The sequence below is a fragment of the Gadus macrocephalus genome, chromosome 2 (genome assembly GCF_031168955.1).
Source record: "Gadus macrocephalus chromosome 2, ASM3116895v1".
Taxonomy (NCBI): domain Eukaryota; kingdom Metazoa; phylum Chordata; class Actinopteri; order Gadiformes; family Gadidae; genus Gadus; species Gadus macrocephalus.
Window position 1 is genome coordinate 23,773,411 of NC_082383.1, and position 16,732 is coordinate 23,790,142.

A 16,732-nucleotide genomic window follows, 5' to 3' on the forward strand; every position below is an offset into this window, starting at 1 on the left:
CACTGCCCATAATAAAAAGAAGCCCAATTCCTGAACTATCCAACCATCTTCATGGCTTAAAGATTTACAGACTTCACATTCCATTGCGTTCTAATCACCTTAGTCTGCTCCCTCGTTACTTATAAAACTCTACATCACTAGAGTGTTGTATCCTATTCATGGGGGTGTGGTCTGAGTGAGCAGAGATGCATGCTGGGATACAGTGCTGTCTGAAGTCTTCAGTTCCATGGACACGCCCCTCAGGAGAAACCAAGTGTTTGAGAATCTGTCATGACATCAGTTACATGAGCTGGAATATCCTTCAAGATGGCACCAGAATTCTCAGAGGAGCAAGGCCAAGAGGAAGATGTGTGGGTTCTTCCACAGGGCTCTCCATCAATCCAGCCAGGTAGGAAGAGCCGTCTCATTACAGGTCTGAAGGTCATCTTGAATATCCATTTAGGTCCCTTTCCAACGTCAGACTCTCCTCGTGGAATTCCTTTAGGTCCATCCTCCGTTGATCCTGATTGGTGTAGTCCTAGTTTGAAGTCACTGATCTGAACACGCTGCTTGCATCCTTTTACACTTGAGTTGGACACTCTCCTTCCTGCCCAGTGTGTTGGATATCGCTCCACAGCGTCGCTCTGGGCTCTTCATGTCTACTGGAGGCCCTTAAGTAAACGTGTGGCCGTCCAGCAGGTATGATTTAGTTGACCATTCCAATATCCCAAGCCAATCACACAGACCCCCGTATGAACATCATCACTGTCAAAGCAAACCGGACACACACATAGAACCCAGGACAGGCACGTAGAACCCCATGCCAGGTGTGAGACACACATACACACAGTAGAACCCTAAAGATGCTCAAAAATCCACACACACACACACACACACAATCATGCAGGGTAAAAACCTCATAGCAAATAACATTCCATCATCCCCCCTCCAGCTCTCCTGCCAGGGCACCCAGCACAGAACAACCAATGTCTCCAGAGACGTTTACTTATGTACGACATTCTTCAGTGGCGTCCCACATTGGTGATGGATTATGCTTGGCGTCTACAAAATGTGTCCGAGGTTGATTCAACGTCTCTGAAGTCATGTCTTTGTAGTCCAGTGGTTTCCTGAATGAGGGGCCTTCACAGATGCAAACGGTGCAGCTTTAGTCAGCCTGAGGGCAGGAAGGAGATCATCTGTTCAGAAGACCACCCAGTGGAGGGGGTGGCTCTTGAGGAGCAGGATCCATCTGGGGATGGCCCCAAATAAGACCTTCATGGAAATGAAACTGTTCCTGAGGAGTCACGATGCCTGGAGGGGACTGTTGAATGTGTTCCATGGTTCTCTGTGTCAGACTGAAGCTGTGTTTTAGTTGTTGAGATGAGGAGCCCCCTCATCTCCCCCTGGCGTTTCTCCTTCTGAATCCCCGAGTCCATTTTAAAGAACATTCCAGTCCATGTAACTGACGTCACAACGGTTTCTCAAACACTCGGTTTCCCCTGAGGGGGCTTGTCTACAGACCTGTAGACTTCAGACAGCTCTGTATCCCAGTATGCACCTCTGCTCACTCAGACCACAGCCTCAACAGTAGAGAAACACTCATGTGATGAAGATGCAGAGCTCAGGAGAGTAGCTGGAAAGAAGACTGAAGACGTCAGAACCCAACCCATTACTCCAGCTTACAACAATAACTTGGAGCCTGTAACCATTTTAACAAATCATTAAAACCAACATAAACCAAACACCTAAGTAACCCATGAACCAATAAAACATCCTTAATACTCAGATCAACTATCAGGAAACGGGCTAACTCACCAGGAAGCCAAAATACATCAATGTGCCCAAGAGTAATGAGAAACTTATGACTTACAGTTTGCAGTTCATCTTCATGGTTAAGTTGGGATACTCACAGAACTGCAGTTAAATATCCATGATAGACCTTTGAAGGAAGGAACAGTTTACTCATGGTCCCCAAACTTGGGCACTGTCCCACATCTACCATCTCCATTAAATCAGATAGGCGAGCTGCGGCAGGTGGGCTAATTAGTGAAACTCAACGCAGGTTCGGCACCCTCTGGTCGCATTTGTAACAGTGAGAGGCTATTTCAGCTATGTGTTTGATCTTAAATTACCTCCCTCATTTTAATTAAAGGGATGAGTCTGATTTGACTGATTTAGATTCATACTTCAAAACGAAAAGTCTTCATTCAATTCACCTTACTATGTGCACGTGAGAAGGACACACACACACACACACACACACACACACACACACACACACACACACACACACACACACACACACACACACACACACACACACACACACACACACACACACACACACACACACACACACACACACACACACACCTCCCCCAATGAGCCGGGTTCCAGGTACGAATCACACGTTAAGCAAGGTTTAAGCCGCACTCTACATTTATTGCATACATGTTAGTAGTGATGTTACGTTTTGCGTCGAGGCATCGAGGCGTGTGTCGAGTATCTCGGCTCCTCCCCCAGCGAAGCTCCGCTTCGAGTAGGATTCACGTTGGCGAAATGACGTAGGGTGTGACGTTCGAGGCTTCGCCTCGGGCTTCTGCTTCGAAATATGGGTTCAGTATTGGCGGGAGATTTCGACTATAAAGATGTCCCGTATACGATCACAACCTTGTGGTATATTCAATATACCACTAGTCTGTGATCGTAGTAGTTTGAGCATTGCATTTTCTGTAGTATCAATCGAAACATCACGTTCATTATTCATCATGGAGTTTGCCAAAAAGAGAAGGTTTTCCCCTGTTTGGGAGCATTTTCATCTAGTTGCTCCCAATAAGGTTTCAATAACCACTGTCCAGAACACTTTAATGGCTATTAAATTAATGAGTCCTTCTAAGTTATCATGCAGTGTGGGTCGGCTTAGCTTAGGAGGTAGAGCAGTTGATTTGTAACCAGTAGGTTGCTAGTTCAATCCCCAGCTCCTCCTAGCTCAGTGTTGTTGTGACCCTGTCACTTTGCTCCTGACAGCTGACTGTCGCCTTGCATGGTTGACTCTGCCGTCGGTGTGTCAATGTGTGTATTTACCGAAGTAAGTCGCTTTGGATAAAAGCGTCTGTTAAGACACACTTTTGCCAAATGATTTATTTTCTAGCATGAGCTCTGTGCCATTTTATGAATGTCACACTCACACACATGTATCATTGAAATGACTTCAATTCTCAAATGATTTAATGTATCGGCACACGAAGCAAAAATCACATTTTGGGTTGGGTTGTCATAATTTCATTCACCACTAGATGTCCCTAGCGTACTCATTTAAAGCTTCGAGCACGAACCACTTTGGTGGTTCATCTGGCTTTGAGGCTTTGACGTTTCATGAGGCATCATCTCGGCACCACTACATGTTAGACAGATTATACTCACGGTCTCTAGGGCCTCCGTGGGCCTCGAGTCGCTCGCGGACCCGAGCGCTTCCTTCTTCCTCGCTCCCGTTCCTCCCAAATGTCAGTCCTCGTGCTCCTTTTAAAGTGTCTTCCTGGCTGTCCAGCCAGGTGTCTCCCGTCTCGCTGATTGGGGTTCAACGGGCGCTCTCCGTCGCCGGCTGGTGGATGATGGTAGTATTTGCCATCCAGGATGAAACCTTGGGTCCGTCTGTGAAGGAATAATCAATGGATGTGAGCTGGAATAAAAAAATTGAGGTATATTAAATTTCCTTTGCGTAAGTTTCACTCAAAAATGACCATATTTTCCTGAAGATGTTACTGAAACACATTGGTACAACATGTACTAGATTAATAATATGAAAAACATACCACTATTTCGGGAGCACTAAATGATGTCGCCTCACTGTCATGGACCCATACAATTTTATCAATTGTATCAACATACATTTTTATAAAACTTCTGATGCAAAAAAATCAACAAGTACAACATGTACTAGTCGAATACTATGAGAAACAGACCACTATTTCGGGAGCACTAAACTATGTTGTCTCACCTTCAGGGACCCATACATTTTTATTAAACTTCTGATGCCCAAAAATCTTGTTGTTCTGATGCAAAAAAGTTTTTTTGGTAATTTTCAGTTTAAAAATAACCGCTGGCATTATCAGCTGAGGGCTTTTTCAGTGCCATAACAACGTGAGCTAATCAATCTGCCGACTAAAACATGAAGCAATTCAAGAAGAAGCATATATAGAATCGTCTTGGTCAACTGTCATTTAATAGACATCTGACAGATTATGTCAGATGTCCCATCTCCTTCTCAAGGACACCATGAAATAAGGAGACAGCAAATACACGTGTTTCCCCTGCTTTGAGAGAATATTTGATCAAATGGATACCACCAATGAATAAAATTAATAAAAAAAGATTACTACTGAGATAAAAACATGTACAGGGTGGCAGTTAAGCAAGCAAACCATGGACTAAAAAAGAAGCAAACTCTGAAATATCCGACCAGTGACTCACAAAGTGTCTAATCGATTGACAATTTAGGTGATGGAACTACTCTGACGTAGCCTATACCGGCCAACGTCAAAAGCGCAGCACTCAGGATAGTCCAAACTGGAGCCGTGAGTCTCTGTGAAGGGGGTGCAGGACGGCCTCCGTTGACCTACAGAGTGGGGGGCTATGCATGTTTTAAAGGTCCCATGACATGCTATTTTATGTATTCTTTAATATAGGTATTAGTGGGCAACTAACACAGTATTCAAAGACGTTCCCGAAATTCAGCCGTGGTGCAGAGTTACAGCCACTCCGAGCCAGTCGCACATTGAGCTTCCCCCAAATGCGCTGTTTTGGTGTCTGTAGCTATAATGCAAATGAGGAGGAGCGAGGTTGTGTTACAGAACACAGCCGTGTTCTGTAAATATTCTAGAACACACGGGAGGCCTGGAGCTCTATATCTAAATATTATCATATAACCTACACAGATATCTATATCATATAATATATATATTATCACGGCCAAAAGCTGTGTGAGCCGATTTTATGAATCTCAAACGACTGCGTTGGGTTCTCCGACGTTCCGTCCACATCAATGTGAAGTAGACTGAACCGCGACAAGGAGGAGAAAGGGATCGTTGCCGGGCAGCGCTTAGGCACCTCCGCCTCCGGCGGTGGTCCCTCAGCGGGGCTCAAGCGGGAGACATTCGCCGCCAACAATCCCTTTCTCCTCCATGTCGTGGTTCATGTACTTCAGGGAGTCAAAGCCAAAGTTCCTTCCCCCCAATTCATTCCCAACCTTGGCTGAGATAACCACCACTACGAGTCTCGTAGTAGAAATACCAGAGACGAGAGTCCGACGGTTATGCGCCATAACACCAAAAGCAGAACGGTTATCCAAATAACAAGGAAGTGTACAACACTTGCGTTACAGTCCTGGAGCTCTATATCTAAATAATATCATAATCATATAATACATATTATCACGGCAAAAAGCCCGTACCGTGTTCTGTACCGTGTTCTGTGGGGGGGGGGTACCGTGTTCTGTGGGGGGGGGGGGTACCGTGTTCTGGGTGGGGGGGTACCGTGTTCTGTGGGGGGGTACCGTGTTCTGTGGGGGGGGGGTACCGTGTTCTGTGGGGGGGGGGGGTACCGTGTTCTGGGTGGGGGGGTACCGTGTTCTGTGGGGGGGGTACCGTGTTCTGTGGGGGGGGGGTACCGTGTTCTGTGGGGGGGGGGTACCGTGTTCTGTGGGGGGGGTACCGTGTTCTGTGGGGGGGGGGTACCGTGTTCTGGGTGGGGGGGTACCGTGTTCTGTGGGGGGGGGGGGTACCGTGTTCTGTGGGGGGGGTACCGTGTTCTGTGGGGGGGGTACCGTGTTCTGTGGGGGGGGGGTACCGTGTTCTGTGGGGGGGGGTACCGTGTTCTGTGGGGGGGTGTACCGTGTTCTGTGGGGGGGGGGGGGGTACCGTGTTCTGGGTGGGGGGGGTACCGTGTTCTGTGGGGGGGGGTACCGTGTTCTGTGGGGGGGGGGGTACCGTGTTCTGGGTGGGGGGGGTACCGTGTTCTGTGGGGGGGGTACCGTGTTCTGTGGGGGGGGTACCGTGTTCTGGGTGGGGGGGGTACCGTGTTCTGGGTGGGGGGGTACCGTGTTCTGTGGGGGGGGTACCGTGTTCTGTGGGGGGGTACCGTGTTCTGGGGGGGGGGGGGTACCGTGTTCTGTGGGGGGGGGGGTACCGTGTTCTGTGGGGGGGGGGTACCGTGTTCTGTGGGGGGGGGGTACCGTGTTCTGTGGGGGGGGTACCGTGTTCTGTGGGGGGGGGGGTACCGTGTTCTGTGGGGGGGGGTACCGTGTTCTGTGGGGGGGGGGTACCGTGTTCTGTGGGGGGGGTACCGTGTTCTGTGGGGGGGGGGGTACCGTGTTCTGTGGGGGGGGGGGTACCGTGTTCTGTGGGGGGGGTACCGTGTTCTGTGGGGGGGGTACCGTGTTCTGTGGGGGGGGTACCGTGTTCTGTGGGGGGGTACCGTGTTCTGTGGGGGGGGTTCCGTGTTCTGTGGGGGGGGTACCGTGTTCTGTGGGGGGGTACCGTGTTCTGGGTGGGGGGGTACCGTGTTCTGTGGGGGGGGGGGTACCGTGTTCTGTGGGGGGGGGTACCGTGTTCTGTGTGGGGGGGGGGGTACCGTGTTCTGTGGGGGGGGGGTACCGTGTTCTGTGGGGGGGGGGTACCGTGTTCTGTGGGGGGGGGGGTACCGTGTTCTGTGGGGGGGGGGGGTACCTTGTTCTGTGGGGGGGGTACCGTGTTCTGTGTGGGGGGGGGTACCGTGTTCTGTGGGGGGGGGGGGTACCTTGTTCTGTGGGGGGGTACCGTGTTCTGTGTGGGGGGGGGGTACCGTGTTCTGTGGGGGGGGGGTACCGTGTTCTGTGGGGGGGGGGTACCGTGTTCTGTGGGGGGGGGGTACCGTGTTCTGTGGGGGGGGGAGGGTACCGTGTTCTGTGGGGGGGTACCGTGTTCTGTGGGGGGGGGGTACCGTGTTCTGTGGGGGGGGGGTACCGTGTTCTGTGTGGGGGGGGGTACCGTGTTCTGTGGGGGGGGGGGGTACCTTGTTCTGTGGGGGGGTACCGTGTTCTGTGTGGGGGGGGGGTACCGTGTTCTGTGGGGGGGGGGTACCGTGTTCTGTGGGGGGGGGGGTACCGTGTTCTGTGGGGGGGGGAGGGTACCGTGTTCTGTGGGGGGGTACCGTGTTCTGTGGGGGGGGGGGTACCGTGTTCTGTGGGGGGGGGGGTACCGTGTTCTGTGGGGGGGGGTACCGTGTTCTGTGGGGGGGGGGTACCGTGTTCTGTGAGGGGGGGGTACCGTGTTCTGTGGGGGGGGGGTACCGTGTTCTGTGGGGGGGTACCGTGTTCTGTGAGGGGGGGGTACCGTGTTCTGTGGGGGGTACCGTGTTCTCGAAGGTCCAAATCATCTGGTCTATGTCCCCCCCCCCCCCCCCCCCCCGGACCCACTGCCGTTCTATACATTATCCCGCTCATTACACGGCTACTTGACGAAAAAATAACTAACAAATAAATGACATTTATTTGTTAGTTATTTTTTTTCACGGGGTACCTTGTTCTGTGGGGGGGGGTACCGTCACAAATAAATTCGTAGCGGTGATCAGCAGAGAAAAAGTTTGCCAAAGACATTGACGTCCCTTAGCAATCGAATACGCTGGGGTTGATAAGTTACCGGACTAAATGCGGAGTGGTACGAAAGACGTGAATCAGAGGCAAAAAAGCAGTCAATTATGCAATCACTTATCAAAGAAATTATTGACCGCCGAACTTTGCATACTTTGCACATTTTAACCTTTAGTATTGACCAACCAAATCCCAGAATGGCCCGCTGATTATGACATCCATCCTGTCTGTACCTAAAACAAACCCGTAGTGAGGGATCAATTGATCATCTTGGTTAAAATGTTCCTGCTGCCACCCAGAGGTTAGGGTTAGTACTACAGTACAAACTTGAAGTGGTTTTGGTTTAAGTTCACCACCACTCATGTTCTTGCCACCACAGTCCAATCAGAACCAAGAGGAGCAGAAAGGTTCCCTCCCCTCAGTGTGAGGACCTGAGATCCTATTGGCTGGTGTGGTGACCTGAGCTCCTATTGCTCGGCGTGATGACCTGCAGTGAGCTCCTAATGGCCGGCATGCTGATCTGCAGTGAGCTCCTATTGGCCGGCCTGCTGATCTGCAGTGAGCTCCTATTGGCCGGCCTGCTGATGATAGTGGGTTTTATTTCTACCATTGACTCAAAGGCAACAGTTGTTCTTTGAGCACAGCTCTGACATGCGTTGTGAATAATCCCAGTATGCTTTGTGGATAATCCCAGTCTGTTTAGTGGATAATCCCAGTATGTTCTCCTCACCTCCACAAGGAGGAGCCTGGCGTTGTTCCAGAAGCCCTTCAGTGGAGGGCTGGTTTGAGATGAGCCACAGAGCGAGGCTGCTCCCTGTCACCTCGGAAACCTCATGAGTCCAATCACAGGAGGAGCCGTGGAGAACTGGGGGAGCTCATGGTGTGGGCCTGAGTGGCTGGCTCGCGTGTGTGTGTGTGTGTGTGTGTGTGTGTGTGTGTGTGTGTGTGTGTGTGTGTGTGTGTGTGTGTGTGTGTGTGTGTGTGTGTGTGTGTGTGTGTGTGTGTGTGTGTGTCACTGTCTGTGTGACCTCAAATTGCTGTTTTCATTTTTCAAAATGTCATCCTGTGGTTGGAAAGGGAGAGAGAATGTAGCTGTAGCTATTTGTATGCTTGTGTGTGTGTGTGTGTGTGTGTGTGTGTGTGTGTGTGTGTGTGTGTGTGTGTGTGTGTGTGTGTGTGTGTGTGTGTGTGTGTGTGTGTGTGTGTGTGTGTGTGTGTGATCGTGCGTGCGTACCTGTGTGCCTACGTGTGTGCCTGCCTGCCTGTGTGTGTCAGTATGTAAGCATGAAGATCACCTTGTCCAACAGAAGCCCCCATCAGGAGATGGAGACGGGGTGACAGGAGGAGAGAGATAAGACCAGAGGAGTGATGGGGAACGTTCCTCAGGTTGTAGAAGTCAGCTGAAGGTCTGGTCGGTCTCTACCTTCAGCTGTTGTTCACTCCTCGTGTCTCCACCTCTAACTCTAACCTCTAACCCTCCACCGCTACCCTGGAACAGGATCAGACCGGTGAGGGGGACAGAAAGAGACGCGTCCATTCAGGGAGGCTGAATGGGTGTGTTGTCCTGTGGAGCGGGATGTGTCTCTCCACAGAGGACCCCCTCCCCACGGTGAGGACCCTCCCCACGGTGCTCCTCAGAGGACCCTCCTCCCCACGGTGCTCCTCTAGACAGCAGGAGGCTGTGAGGACCCTCCTCCCCACGGTGCTCCTCTAGGCAGCAGGAGGCTGTGAGGACCCTCCTCCCCCCGGTGCTCTTCTAGACAGCAGGAGGCTGTGAGGACCCTCCTCCCCACGGTGCTCCTCTAGACAGCAGGAGGCTGTGAGGACCCTCCTCCCCACAGTGCTCCTCTAGACAGCAGGAGGCTGTGAGGACCCTCCTCCCCACGGTGCTCCTCTAGACAGCAGGAGGCTGTGAGGACCCTCCCCACGGTGCTCCTCTAGACAGCAGGAGGCTGTGAGGACCCTCCTCCCCACGGTGCTCCTCTAGACAGCAGGAGGCTGTGAGGACCCTCCCCACGGTGCTCCTCTAGACAGCAGGAGGCTGTGAGGACCCTCCCCACAGTGCTCCTCTAGACAGCAGGAGGCTGTGAGGACCCTCCCCACGGTGCTCCTCTAGACAGCAGGAGGCTGTGAGGACCCTCCTCCCCACGGTGCTCCTCTAGACAGCAGGAGGCAGTGAGGACCCTCCTCCCCACGGTGCTCCTCTAGACAGCAGGAGGCAGTGAGGAGACCACTCACCATCCAGCACAGAAAACCCTGCAGTTATTTTAACACCAGGGGATGCTTTGCAGGGGGGAGGGGGGAGATGGGTTGGAGGTGGTAGGGGGTGGGGAGGGAGGGGAGAGGGAGGAGGTGGGGGGAGAGGAGGGAGGGGGGAAGGGAGAGGGGGGGAGAGAGGTGGTAGAGGGAGGGGAGGGAGGGGAGAGGGAGGAGGGGGAGAGGGGGTGACTTAAAAGAGTTTAAAGACCGTTAAAAAGTGTAGAGCAGAAAGAGGCTTGTGCTCTGCTCATTCGTCCGCTAGAAACACCAAAATAGAAGTCATACCCTGGAACAAAAGGAGCATTCATAGATATTACACACGCACACATGCACACGTACACACACTCTTACATGCATGCGTGCGTCCATCTAGAAGAAGTCTCTGGAACGGTCCATTTGCATCATACTAGAAGGTTTCAGAGGCAACGATGGCCGGTAAGACGGGAGGAATCTGAAGGGAGGGAGAAACCGAGAATGTGAAAACCTTTCTTTTTAACGCCGCATTCACAGGCTTGTGGCACCTCCTCCTCCTCCTCCTCCTCTTCCTCCTCCTTCTGAACACACATGCCCACTAACTCCGGCTCACATGCGTGGCGTCCACGCGGAGAGAGGTGCTTCTCGCTGAGGCTCTCGGAGGCAACGCTGCCGCGGTGGAGACTAGTGCAGCCGGCCGCGGTTCACAGGATGGTAGAGCAGGTAGACCGCTTCTCCTGCATGCTCCTATCCTCCCATTCTCCTCGGCACCTCGTCTCCTAGCCCTCGGGTCCTCGTCTCCTCGTCTCTCTCCTTAATCAGGACTGTAACTGCGCTTCTCAATGCTGTTGTGCTCGCTGTATGGAGGAGTGTTTGTGTGTGTATGCGTGTGTGTGTGTCTGTGTTTGTGTGCGTGATGTGTGTATGTGGGATTCTGATTCCATGACTATTATTCTCCCTCCCTCCCTCCCTCCCTCTCCCTCTCTCTCTCTCTCTCTCTCTGAGCATGCTGTGTTTCGCAGGCTACGGTTGTGTGTTGTGTGGTTGTGTGTTAGAAAGTGTGTTGTGTGGTTGTGTCTTAGAAAGTGTGTTGTGTAGTTGTGTGTTAGGACATGTGTTGTGTGATTGTGTGATAGGATGTGTGTTGTGTGGTAGTGAGGAGCAGGAAGAGAGCATTCTGTCTAACGTAGGAGGTGTTGGGGTCCTCCTCTCACCTCCTGGGGTGCAGGTGTGATGGTTCATCATTAGTCCGACCGTCCCCACCTGGGTCGTCGCGGTTACCAAACACCTCTCAATCTTTTAAAGATCGTTGAGCCATCGCTTCCACGTTAGCGCAGAGATACTCTTTGTGTGTTTGGGTTCCTTGGTGTATCCCAGATAAAGTAAGAGTGTGTGTGAGTGTGTGTGTGTGTGTGTGTGTGTGTGTGTGTGTGTGTGTGTGTGTGTGTGTGTGTGTGTGTGTGTGTGTGTGTGTGTGTGTGTGTGTCACGAGTCTGTTGCACTGCCACGTAAAGCATATTTCAGGCCTCTAAATGTGGTTCCCATTACACACACCAGACAATTTAGTCTGAGCCAAGATGTACTTTCTCCCTCTCTCTCTCTCTCTCTCTCTCTCTCTCTCTCTCTCTCTCTCTCTCTCTCTCTCTCTCTCTCCCCCCCTCCCTCCCTCTCCCTCTCCCTCCCTCACTCTCCCTCTCTCCCTCTCTCTCCCTCTCTCTCTCTCTCTCTCTCTCTCTCTCTCTCTCCCCCTCTCTCTCCCCCCTCTCTCCCTCCCTCCCTCCCTCCCCCTCTCCCTCTCCCTCTCCCTCTCTCTCCCTCTCCCTCTCTCCCCCTCTCTCTCTCTCTCTCCTATGTTTTCCTTTCGTCCCCCCCATTGTAATCCTAACCCCCATTGCCTCCCCTCCTGATCCTCTTTAGTAATGAAATCTGAAGTACAGCAAGAACCTGGATCTTCAAAGCCAACCTGCACACACACACACACACACACACACACACACACACACACACACACACACACACACACAATCAAACTCAAACAAAAATACACAATTATTTCTATATAGCCAAAATGACTCTAGAGTAGACGTTCAGAATCAAAGGTTTTAAGACAGACAACAGTGGCATTGCCACATGTCTTATTTCATACTTTGATGTATTATATCTTATATTGCCGTAATGCATTGCTACCTGCTTGAAGAGAACCTTGGCCAATTAAGAGGAATCCCAGACATTGGATTTGTCTTCTTGGTTTGTGTTTATTCGTGATATTTGTTATTGGTGAGAGCAGCTTGTGAACATTGAGGCTCGTTCACTGCGCTGGTCTTGGTCCGGTTCATTGTGTAGCCGGGCCTGTGTCTGGTCGATGTGCGGCTCTGTTCATGTTGTGTGTTCTTATCTGTTTATGTTTTATGTGAGTGTTTGTGCATGTCTTGCCAATGTGTGTGTGTGTGTGTGTGTGTGTGTAAACAAGTCTGCGTCCATGTTTGCGTGTGTCTGCGTGTGTCTGTGTGCGTGTGTGTCATTATGCTGGAGTGGATAACCCCGATCAAACAGAACAGCCCCTCAAGTTCACATCTTAGCAGAACTCTCCCTAGTGTGTCTGTGTGTCTGTGTGTGTGTGTGTGTGTGTGTGTGTGTGTGTGTGTGTGTGTGTGTGTGTGTGTGTGTGTGTGTGTGTGTGTGTGTGTGTGTGTGTGAGAGGGTCTGAGTGAGTGTGTGTGTGTGTGTGTGTGTGTGTGTGTGTGTGTGTGTGTGTGTGTGTGTGTGTGTGTGTGTGTGAGAGAGGGTCTGAGTGTGTGTGTGTGTGTGTGTGTGTGTGTGTGTGTGTGTGTGTGTGTGTGTGTGTGTGTGTGTGTGTGTGTGTGTGTGTGTGTGTGTGTGTGTGAGAGGGTCTGAAGCAGTGTGTGTGTGTGTGTGTGTGTCTATGTGTGTGTGTGTGTGTGTGTTTGACCCTGTGTGTGTGTGTGGAGCTGACTGTCCTCGTCAGGCTCTTCTTAATCACGTCTCTAATTGTTCAGACTAATTAAACGTCAGTACGGGGTGGAGGGGTGGAGGAGTGGAGCTTCGGCCTCTGATGTTGAGTTCACCAGCGTCTGAGTTTCCTGGTGACTCTCAGGTTTAGTTGAGCTAGTTAACGGCGATTAACTAAGCATCTGCTGGTGAACCCAGAGGTGGACAGGAACACATCCTTAACAGCCCGCGGAAACGGGACGCATGCATTTAAGGATCCATGCTGATTGTGTGAGGTGTAGTGTGTCTCACACGTTGTCACACGGTGTCTCACACGTTGTCACACGGTGTCTCACACGTTGTCACACGGTGTCACACACGGTGTCACACACGGTGTGGTGTGTTTGGTGTCACATGGTGTGGTGTGTTTGGTGTCACATGGTGTCACATGGTGTCACATGGTATGGTGTGTTTGGTGTCACATGGTGTCACATGGTGTCCCATGGTGTCACATGGTATGGTGTGTTTGGTGTCACATGGTGTCACATGGTGTCACATGGTGTCCCATGGTGTCACATGGTGTGGTGTGTTTGGTGTCCCATGGTGTCCCATGGTGTCACATGGTGTCTCATGGTGTCACATGGTGTGGTGTGTTTGGTGTCACATGGTATGGTGTGTTTGGTGTCTCATGGTGTCACATGGTGTGGTGTGTTTGGTGTCCCATGGTGTCCCATGGTGTCACATGGTGTCTCATGGTGTCACATGGTATGGTGTGTTTGGTGTCACATGGTGTCACATGGTGTCACATGGTGTCCCATGGTGTCACATGGTGTCTCATGGTGTCACATGGTGTGGTGTGTTTGGTGTCTCATGGTGTCACATGGTATGGTGTGTTTGGTGTCACATGGTGTCACATGGTGTCACATGGTGTCCCATGGTGTCACATGGTGTCTCATGGTGTCACATGGTGTGGTGTGTTTGGTGTCACATGGTGTCACATGGTATGGTGTGTATGGTGTCCCATGGTGTCCCATGGTGTCTCATGGTGTCTCATGGTGTCACATGGTGTGGTGTGTTTGGTGTCACATGGTGTCACATGGTGTCACATGGTATGGTGTGTTTGGTGTCACATGGTGTCACATGGTGTCACATGGTGTGGTGTGTTTGGTGTCACATGGTGTGGTGTGTTTGGTGTCTCATGGTGTCACATGGTATGGTGTGTTTGGTGTCCCATGGTGTCACATGGTGTCACATGGTGTCCCATGGTGTGGTGTGTTTGGTGTCACATGGTGTCACATGGTGTGGTGTGTTTGGTGTCACATGGTGTCACATGGTATGGTGTGTTTGGTGTCACATGGTGTCACATGGTGTCACATGGTGTCCCATGGTGTCACATGGAAAGGTGTGTTTGGTGTCCCATGGTGTCCCATGGTGTCACATGGTGTCTCATGGTGTCACATGGTGTCACATGGAAAGGTGTGTTTGGTGTCCCATGGTGTCACATGGTGTCACATGGTGTGGTGTGTTTGGTGTCACATGGTGTCACATGGTATGGTGTGTTTGGTATCTTATGGTGTGGTGTGTTTTCTGTGTGGATCAGTGGCCCCCAGCTTCAGGGACCCCACACCCCCACCACCACTGCGTTGATTTGAAGCATCATCACCTGATCCATGTTTTGGTCCCCACGCCCCTGACTGCTGACCTCTGACCTCTGACCTCTCTCTCTCCGCAGGGTCCTCAGGACGCCCCGGCCCCCCCTGACCCCTCCAGGGCCCAGGCCTACCCCCCTGCCCAGTACGCTCCCCCCTCCCAGAGCGCCCTCCCCCTCCCCGAGTACGCCGCCTCTCACCCCCACCCGCAGCTCCCCCACCCGCAGCAGCCCCACCCGCAGCAGCCCCACCCGCAGCAGCCCCACCCGCAGCACCCCCACCCGCAGCACCCCCACCCGCAGCAGCCCCACCCGCAGCAGCCCCACCCGCAGCAGCCCCACCCGCAGCACCCCCACCCGCAGCACCCCCACCCGCAGCAGCCCCACCCCCACCCGGGGGCGCAGCAGGAGTACGCGGGGGGGCCGTCGCCCGGGGGGGAGCTCAGCATGTACCCCCCGCCGCAGAGCCTCGGAGGCACGGGGCCGCCGGACGGAGCCGGGGGGGCGTCGGCCGGCATCGCCACGGTAACCAGCTCCCTCCTCCTCATATCTATATCTAGATCTATATCTATAGATCTATATCTACAGATCTAGATATCTGTTCTGATGGAGGTTGATGTGAAAATGCAGAAGTGTAGATAACGGCCGACTCCGACCGCGTGGAGACGGGGCTCCCGCTGACCTCTGACCCCCGTGATGTGAGCTCGGTCCGAGGTCGCCCCGGCGGCGTGCGTCCGTTGGCCAAGGGGCCGTTTGGTAGACTCCGAGGGACCTGGTGGTGCGCTGTGTGTCGCTGTGATCCGCTGTGCGTCGCTGTGTGTCGCTGTGCGTCGCTGTGTGTCTCTGTGTGTTGGTGTGTCGCTGTGTGTCGCTGTGCGTCGCTGTGTGTCTCTGTGTGTTGGTGTGTGTTGGTGTGTGTCGCTGTGATCCGCTGTGCGTCGCTGTGTGTCGCTGTGTGTCGCTGTGTGTCGCTGTGTGTCTCTGTGTGTCGCTGTGTGTCTCTGTGTGTCGCTGTGTGTCGCTGTGTGTCTCTGTGTGTTGGTGTGTGTCGCTGTGTGTCGCTGTGTGTCGCTGTGTGTCGCTGTGTGTCGCTGTGTGTCGCTGTGTGTCGCTGTGCGTCGCTGTGTGTCGGTGTGTGTCTCTGTGTGTCGCTGTGTGTCTCTGTGTGTCGCTGTGTGTCGTTGTGTGTCGCTGTGTGTCGCTGTGTGTCGCTGTGTGTCGCTGTGTGTCGCTGTGTGTCGCTGTGTGTCGCTGTGTGTCGCTGTGTGTCGCTGTGATCCGCTGTGTGTCGCTGTGTGTCGCTGTGATCCGCTGTGTGTCGCTGTGATCCGCTGTGTGTCGCTGTGTGTCTCTGTGTGTTGGTGTGTGTCGCTGTGTGTCTCTGTGTGTTGGTGTGTGTCGCTGTGTGTCGCTGTGATCCGCTGTGTGTCGCTGTGTGTCTCTGTGTGTTGGTGTGTGTCGCTGTGTGTCGCTGTGTGTCGCTGTGATCCGCTGTGTGTCGCTGTGTGTCGCTGTGTGTCGCTGTGTGTCGCTGTGTGTCGCTGTGCGTCGCTGTGTGTCTCTGTGTGTTGGTGTGTGTCGCTGTGTGTCTCTGTGTGTTGGTGTGTGTCGCTGTGTGTCGCTGTGATCCGCTGTGTGTCGCTGTGTGTCTCTGTGTGTTGGTGTGCGTCGCTGTGTGTCTCTGTGTGTTGGTGTGTGTCGCTGTGTGTCGCTGTGATCCGCTGTGCGTCGCTGTGTGTCTCTGTGTGTTGGTGTGCGTCGCTGTGTGTCTCTGTGTGTTGGTGTGTGTCGCTGTGTGTCGCTGTGTGTCGCTGTGTGTCGCTGTGATCCGCTGTGTGTCGCTGTGTGTCTCTGTGTGTTGGTGTGTGTCGCTGTGTGTCGCTGTGTGTCGCTGTGATCCGCTGTGTGTCGCTGTGTGTCGCTGTGTGTCGCTGTGATCCGCTGTGTGTCGCTGTGTGTCGCTGTGTGTCGCTGTGATCCGCTGTGCGTCGCTGTGTGTCTCTGTGTGTTGGTGTGCGTCGCTGTGTGTCTCTGTGTGTTGGTGTGTGTCGCTGTGTGTCGCTGTGTGTCGCTGTGTGTCGCTGTGATCCGCTGTGTGTCGCTGTGTGTCTCTGTGTGTTGGTGTGTGTCGCTGTGTGTCGCTGTGTGTCGCTGTGATCCGCTGTGTGTCGCTGTGTGTCGCTGTGTGTCGCTGTGATCCGCTGTGCGTCGCTGTGTGTTGGTGTGTCATGTGTGTCGTGTGTGTCGCTGTGTGTCTCTATGTGTTGGTGTGTGTTGGTGTGTGTCGCTGTGTGTCGCTG

General features: G+C 52.9%; 1 protein-coding gene across 1 annotated transcript in view; it reads left to right on the forward strand.

The window, feature by feature from the left end:
- rbfox1 (RNA binding fox-1 homolog 1) overlaps positions 1-16,732 on the forward strand; it is a gene marked incomplete at its 3' end in the record, with an annotated part of 62,303 nt that overhangs the window by 32,965 nt on the left and 12,606 nt on the right. The window contains exon 2 of the mRNA XM_060068238.1: positions 14,517-14,957. Within this exon, the coding sequence (XP_059924221.1) occupies positions 14,517-14,957 (441 nt within the window). The remainder of the gene's footprint in view (positions 1-14,516; positions 14,958-16,732) is intronic.